Here is a 7,573-nt window from a genome sequence, read left to right as displayed (position 1 = left end):
GATAGATAGATAGATAGATAGATAGATAGATAGATAGATAGATAGATAAATAGATGTTCTCTCTCCTCTCTCCTGTTCACCTCTCCTTTTTCACTCCATGAAAGAAAGAAGACCACATGGATCTGAAATGATCCGAAAGTGAGTAGGACAGAATTTTCATATTTGGGTAAAAGAAGGTCAGTTCAATGTGAAAACTGCATGTTTTATTATGGTAAAGAACCTCTTGAGAGGTTGCTCTTTAAACAAATGCGTGACCGTATTACCCCGCCTGTGGGCTGAGACCAATGGCTCTCTTACTAGTGCTATTTAGTAACTAAACTGAAGTCCGAGTCTCAGATTTCATTAGCGAGTACTCAAGCAGCATCGGGCGTTTGCGAATATTTTCATTTCTCCGTTTATGTTGAACGGAGCGCGTTCTCTCTCCTCTCTCCTGTTCACCTCTCCTTTTTCGCTCCATGAAAGAAAGAAGACCACATGGATCTGAAATGATCCGAAAGTGAGTAGGACAGAATTTTCATATTTGGGTAAAAGAAGGTCAGTTCAATGTGAAAACTGCATGTTTTATTATGGTAAAGAACCTCTTGAGAGGTTGCTCTTTAAACAAATGCGTGACCGTATTACCCCGCCTGTGGGCTGAGACCAATGGCTCTCTTACTAGTGCTATTTAGTAACTAAACTGAAGTCCGAGTCTCAGATTTCATTAGCGAGTACTCAAGCAGCATCGGGCGTTTGCGAATATTTTCATTTCTCCGTTTATGTTGAACGGAGCGCGACAGGTGAGGATCACAAGCGCCCAAAGGTTACGCAGAAAAGACATGAACATTTTGTCATTCCAATGCGTTTGGTGGCTCGTATTAAGCTTCATTGGTCTGTTCGTCGCTGCTCTGGAGAAAGAAATCTTCTCCAACGACCTCTTTGGTAAGTTTGAAATGTTAGTTGTTGCGCTGTGAGAAACGCATTCGGATAACCTGAGGCGTTATTTTATTTGGACGCGACGCGATTCTTTAATTTGTAATGTCTGTGTTTTCAATCCCTACCGCAAATCCTGCATTTATGATGGGAAAACTTTAATATCCGGCATCTGTCTGAGCTTTTAAATCCATGAATTAGCCTGTAGAAGGCACCGGTGCCCTTTTACTAAACATTTTTTCGAGTCGACTTGGATGTTAGATATTTTATGGAGGATTTCTTAAAAGTACATTTCAAGTTCATACTCATCACAAGGTAGCCTAATCTTCAGAGCAATCTGATATCCCATCGATTAAAGGTGTGATAATTGGGCATAGTAAGCATATTATGGCTCCACCCACCTATTATGTCAGCTGAGCTGAACTGTGGAAATATTTATTGTATAATAATATTATATTATATTATAAGCATGCCAAGTATATACAATTTTAAACCTAATGTTTATTATTCCATATTTTATTTGATATTATGTATATATTATTTTTAATTAAATATTACATTTTTAATATATTTTTTCTTTTTAAAATTTCAGTTTTCATGTGAGATTGTCAATTAATGCCTTCCATTCAAATGTTATTTTAATGGGCTTTAATAGCTATTTAAATACAATTAATGATAATTTTTTTATTTTAATAGTATATCTTAATATATTATATTTACATACAGTTTTATAATCATAATGAAGATTTTTTATAATATTTATAATTACAAAATAATTTACATATTTTTTATTTCATATACATTTAAATTTGACTTTTTACAATGTTATGCGTCACTTTCAGTGTATTTCATGTATTTTTAATTTTTATTTTATTTATATTAATTTTTATTTGAATATTTTTCAGTGACCAATGTTGATATTATATTTTTGCATGCTCAGTTTTATAATTCTAATATTATAGAATTGTAAAATACTTCTTAAAAGGATTTTAAAAAGTACTTTTTAAAAATTTGATATTGCATTTTTACGTTGACTTTTTAATGTATTTTATTTAAAGTACATTTTAATAGAACTATATTACTTTTTCAATCTTTACATAGATAATTTTCTGGAGGATCTACGAGACCTGTCAGATGTCAACAAAGCCAGTGTCAGGTTTTCTCTGAGAAACCCGTCCCAACCAGATGACGACGTGTGTTACATTGTGCGTGGCAAACCAGAGACTCTCAACAGCTGCAACTTCAAAAACACTTCAAAAACCTTTTTGGTCATTCATGGGTGGACGGTAAAGAAGCAACAGTTACAAGCATTCCATAAATTCAGCTGATTCTTTCTCAATATGTTAGTGTTAAATTAGCTCTTTTCCCCTAGGTAAGTGGATTGTTTGAGAGCTGGGTTGAGAAACTAGTTGCCGCACTTTATAACAGGGAGAAGGATGCCAACGTCATTGTTGTGGACTGGTTGGACACGGCACAGAACCATTATGTGGTGGCAGCACAAAACACGAAGATGGTGGGACAAGAGACTGGACTGTTCATAGACTGGTTAGAGGTTTGTGTTAGCAAATCAAATCAAATCAAATTACACATACTGCTATTCTAGGTTTTTATTTGCCATCATTGTGCCCAATTCATAAGGAGACTGCCAGGTTTCCTCTGGAGAAGTTGCACCTCATTGGCTACAGTCTTGGTGCCCACGTTGCAGGTTTTGCAGGAAATCATGCAACCAATAAAGTTGGACGAATCACAGGTAGGTTAATTAGTGTTCCTGTGGAAATAAATCTTAGAACAGGTCTTAAACACCATATGGGACAACAATTTGATTTTTTGCAGGTCTAGACCCAGCTGGACCAGACTTTGAAGGGGTCCACGCCCATGGACGGCTGTCCCCAGATGATGCCCATTTTGTAGATGTCCTCCACACATTCACCCGAGGTTCCCTGGGTCTCAGTATTGGCATTAAGCAGCCAGTTGGCCATGTGGATATATACCCTAATGGAGGAAGCTTCCAGCCTGGCTGCAACATGAGAGGAGCGCTGGAGAAAATTGCCAGTTATGGAATACTTGGTAAATACAATTATCTGGGATATTCAATTAAAGTTCCCCCTATTATGCCACGTCCAATACTGCCTTTCATGCAGTGTGTAATGTTGCTGTATGTGAATGTAAACGATCAGCAAAGTTGTAAAGCCGAAAGTGCACAATAAATAAAGTTAATGTCTCCCAAAATAAAGAATCGACTCTGTACAGCCTAAACGAGTTGTTAGTAATTCGAATCCCACTTCCGTGATGGCTACAGGTCACGAAGTAACACATTTGCATAATTCCCGCCTATGTTCTACGTTGGTCGGCAGCAAACAACTTGGCCCACTGCCCACAAACTTATATTTTCTATCGAGCGTTCAAAATACAGAACTATGGCAATGGGTGTATCGTTTCAGATGCACTGTACCCAGTAGACCAATCACAACAGACTGGGCCATCTGACCAATCAGAGCAGAGTAGGCTCACAGAAAGGAGGGTTTTAGAGAGACTGAATCTTTGAACTGCTTCGAACGAATCGTTTGAGAATCGCTGGAAAATGAGGTGATATTAAATGCATATTTTGAGAAAACAAAAGCGTTTTTTGACCTTGCATGCATGTAATCCTATTGTAGGAGACTCCCAAAACAATATTAGGAACCTTAAAAATGGCATAATAGGGGCACTTTAAATTCTAATTTATTTGTGTAGCGCTTTTCACAATGACATCTACAGTACGTGTTTGCTCACTATTTACCACAATATTTCCTCAAAATACATGGTAAGATTACGTATACATGCACATGGGGCCACTGGTTGTTGAATTTGTTGATTGATGAAAAGTTGATTGTAGCATCATAGAAATTTGACACACATTATGTAATATTTGAAAATCTAAATGTTTTAAACATTGTATATTTTTAAATAAAATACATTTTAATTTAAGTAAATAAATTCTTATTTTTAATCAAATAAATACTGATTTGTCATAAATCTGAACAACACTAAAAAGTAATTAAATACATGAAAATAATACAATATAATAAATTATAATAATAAATAAATCAAAATGTAAAATATATAAATGTTTCTTATTTTTGAATTAATAATGCTGATTTGTTGAAAATGCTAATAGCACTAAATAAAATATTCACTTAAACACACAAAAAAAGCATTTTACATGTTTGAATACATTTTAAAATAATACAATTAATACATTTATACATATTTTTTATTAAGAATTTAATTCTGAATTATTTTGCTATGAATAAAATAATACTGCATTCTGCACTGAACATTTGTCTGATAAAAATGCCTGTTATTTGTAACTTTCCCAAAGATGGAAAAAGATTAGTTATGTATCAGGAGTAGGTTGTGTGTGTCACATGTTTCATAATCTGGCTTTCTAATCTGTTTTGGCAACCTTTCTACAATGAAATCATTCATCATCACTGCTAAAAACCTGATTATTTACATATATGACTTAAAAGATCATATTTAAGTTTAAAATCATATCAATTATGTTTCATTAATATCCTTAGCCTTAAATAATGCTATCAGATGCGAGCATGAGCGGTCCGTCCACCTGTTCATCGACTCCCTGCTGAATGAGGAAGAAGCTAGCAGAGCGTACAGCTGCGGGAGCAATGACATGTTCGACCGCGGCATGTGCCTCCAGTGTCGCAAGAACCGCTGCAACACCGTGGGCTATGACGTCAGCAAAGTTCGTAAGGCAAGAAGCATCAAGATGTTCACCAAAACACGAGGCTCCATGCCGTTCAGAGGTCAGTGTCAAGTTTCAGAGAAGGAATTTTGAAACTGTAATTTAAACAATAGTTTTGTTGGCTTTTAGTTTTAGCGGGAGTTCAGACAATACCGTTTTCAATTAAAAATGAAAACCCTTTTATGCGTTTCGGCCGTTCATTTACACGTCAATTGCATTTTGGGGAACTTAAAAAGCACATTTTTGAAAATGTGTTTTAAAGTGCATGGTTTTGAAAATGATACAATTATCACCTCCACGTAAATTATAAAAATGTGAATTTGTGAAAACCGTTACATCATGCGCACGCGTATTACATGCGTATTACATGTTCAGTCTATGCATGCACGAGTTTCTTTACAAAGTGACATTGCCAACTACTGTCCCGGTATACATAATACAGCATTTTTAGTAATTTTCGCGGATCCGTGTGAACAAGGACCATTTTGACAATTTTGTCGTCTATATGCGAATCTTTTCAAAAACTCAAGGGGGGAAAAAAATCAATTTTTTAGTCTTTAACTAAAAAAATGTTAAATGTTGCCTTGGCAGTTAGCTGATTTTTTATTTCAAGTTTTTTTTTATTTTATGGTTTTAGTTTTAGTTAACGATAATATCCCTGGCTGTGGGACGCTAAAACATTTATTCATTTTTTTTATTTTCAGTTTTCCATTATCAGCTGAAAATCAACTTCCTTGGGAAAATAAATCAATTAGCGATGGAGCCAGCACTGACAGTCTCACTTTACGGTACCAATGGTGAAGCAGAAGATCTCAAGTTGAACATGTGAGTAATCAAAAGATTATATCTTCTTAACGATCACTATATAGTGTGCATACGAGTCAAATTCCGTTTGCTAATTATCTTCACTAACTTCATCAAGCAGACAGGAGAAGATCACCCCCAATAAAACTCACTCATTCCTCGTGGTAACCGAGAAGGACACTGGAGATCTTCTGATGCTGAAGTTTAAATTGGAGGAGTCCACATCCTCTTTACTCACTCTGCTCTCCTCGTGGTGGTATGGAGATTCTGCCAATTCTGGCATACAGGTCCATAAAATCAGAGTCAGAGTTGGGGAGACACAAAAGAAGTATGTTTCTAAGATTTTTACTTGATATAGTGAGCATAAAAAGCTTTTGGAGACAGTTTTTCTACATAAATTAGAACTTAATACTGTTTTATCATTTCAAACAAATTTTCGCAAAATATTTTGGTGGAAAATGTAGCTTTCTTCACAATAAAAGACACCTGATCTGATGTTTTATTTCTCAGTGCATTAACATTCACGCAATTTTAAAAGCTTTCATTCTTCATTTTTTAGGATTGTGTTGTGTTTGAAAGATCCCCAAACAGGAAGTTCAACTCAGGACGTTGCATTTGTGAAATGCAAGGAGCCATGGAGGTCTTTATCTAAAAGGTAACAATAGCTATAATTGTCTATAATAGAATTTGGCAAATATCTTTACATTTAATCTAAAATAGTTCTCATAACTACAATTTTCTTTGTTCCAACACAGGCCCAAATTGAAAAGCCAATGAAAGGATTTACAAGTGATTTTGATAAAGCATTTCAACACATGTATTTATACAGCTTTTATTTATTAAGACTGCAACTGCACTGACTGTACTGTATTGGATATATGATGTGTTGCTATGAATGTGATTCATGCAAATAGATTGTGGACTTTTGTGCTAGGGTAAGCCATAGGCTTGAAAAGCCTTGAAATGTGATCGATTTTATTGAATAATATTGGATTTGTGTTTGAAATTGCATTTGTAATGATGATGCTACTTTTCAAGCATTGTCTATTATCTGTTTTACGAAATAATTGAAGCATTTTGTATGAAATTATAATCAACAAGTTTTACAGTATTGATCCATTTAGCCTACCGTTGTTTTTTGGCGAATTTTCGTGGGCAAAATCCAGTCACTTCAATAGGAATCCATGTGATTAAGAATATCACGTGAGGGCAAAATATTTCCACACAGACATTTCATAATGGGTTTGTCTCACAAATTCATCATGTTAACAGTGTTGCCAACTTAGCCATTTTGTTGCTAAATTTAGCAACTATCCTAGCAACATTTTTTTCCAAAAGCACCAAGCAACAAATTGAGCTATTTTTCAAATTTATTTGGCAACTTTTAGAAACTTTTGATACTATATTGAACTATAAAAAGGTGCACATCTTGAATCTAAATTACACAAAAAGAGGAAACCAAAATTCCTAGCAGTACACATATCACTTGAATTATGTTAGATGCTATTTGCAATTGTTTAATTTAATTGAAATGAATAATAATACTAATATTGAATAATTGTTCATTTATGATACACCTTGTTAGTAGCTTGTTCCTGCGAATACGGAAAATTCCTCCATTTTAGTAGATTGTGCCCTATTTTTACAGACTTTTCTTAGAGTATAGCATACTGACTAACTACTAATACACTGCTTAAAAGTATAATTGTTCAGAATGTCTAGTTTTGTTAACTGGGTAATAAAAAAACTTAAATTTGTAATCGTTCAAAAATGTGTACGTTTTCAATAATTCAATGAATGTAAAAATAGTTATTTATATTTTAATATCATATTATGCATTTATATTATTTTACGTACAAATCTAAATTAACATATATAAAATATATTTTTTGCTGAAATTTGATATAGTGTCAGTTTTGCATTGCGATTATATAATGACGTCATCGCGCAATGACATCACAACGTAATTTACCAACAAATCAACCTATACCTTTAGCAACTTCCCCTGAAAATGAGTTGGCAACACTGCGTGTTAAAGCTACTTGATTTGAAAGTTACGTTTGTTTCAGCTGTTTGAACATTGCTACCCTATAAGCAATGGACCTTTTAGCCCAC

General features: G+C 34.4%; 1 protein-coding gene across 2 annotated transcripts; it reads left to right on the top strand.

Moving 5' to 3' along the window:
- The first annotated feature begins 710 nt into the window (after window positions 1-710).
- LOC107561901 (lipoprotein lipase-like) lies at window positions 711-7,127 on the top strand. Of its 2 annotated transcripts, XM_016246433.1 has the most exons (10): window positions 711-918; window positions 2,011-2,195; window positions 2,282-2,461; window positions 2,548-2,659; window positions 2,743-2,976; window positions 4,473-4,715; window positions 5,359-5,479; window positions 5,580-5,786; window positions 6,018-6,113; window positions 6,214-7,127. In XM_016246433.1, exons 1-10 carry the CDS (start codon window positions 756-758, stop codon window positions 6,233-6,235), a joined length of 1,563 nt encoding a protein of 520 aa, XP_016101919.1. In that variant the 5' UTR covers window positions 711-755; the 3' UTR covers window positions 6,236-7,127. The 2 variants fall into 2 exon arrangements, with proteins under 2 accessions (XP_016101919.1, XP_016101920.1); XM_016246434.1 differs by lacking the exon at window positions 4,473-4,715.
- Window positions 7,128-7,573: the final 446 nt, after the last annotated feature.

Source organism: Sinocyclocheilus grahami, unplaced genomic scaffold (assembly GCF_001515645.1).
Source record: "Sinocyclocheilus grahami isolate Dianchi unplaced genomic scaffold, SAMN03320097.WGS_v1.1 scaffold798.1, whole genome shotgun sequence".
NCBI classification, from domain to species: Eukaryota; Metazoa; Chordata; class Actinopteri; order Cypriniformes; family Cyprinidae; genus Sinocyclocheilus; species Sinocyclocheilus grahami.
The sequence above is the reverse complement of the archived record's forward strand: the minus strand, read 5'-3'. Positions and strand labels throughout refer to the sequence as shown.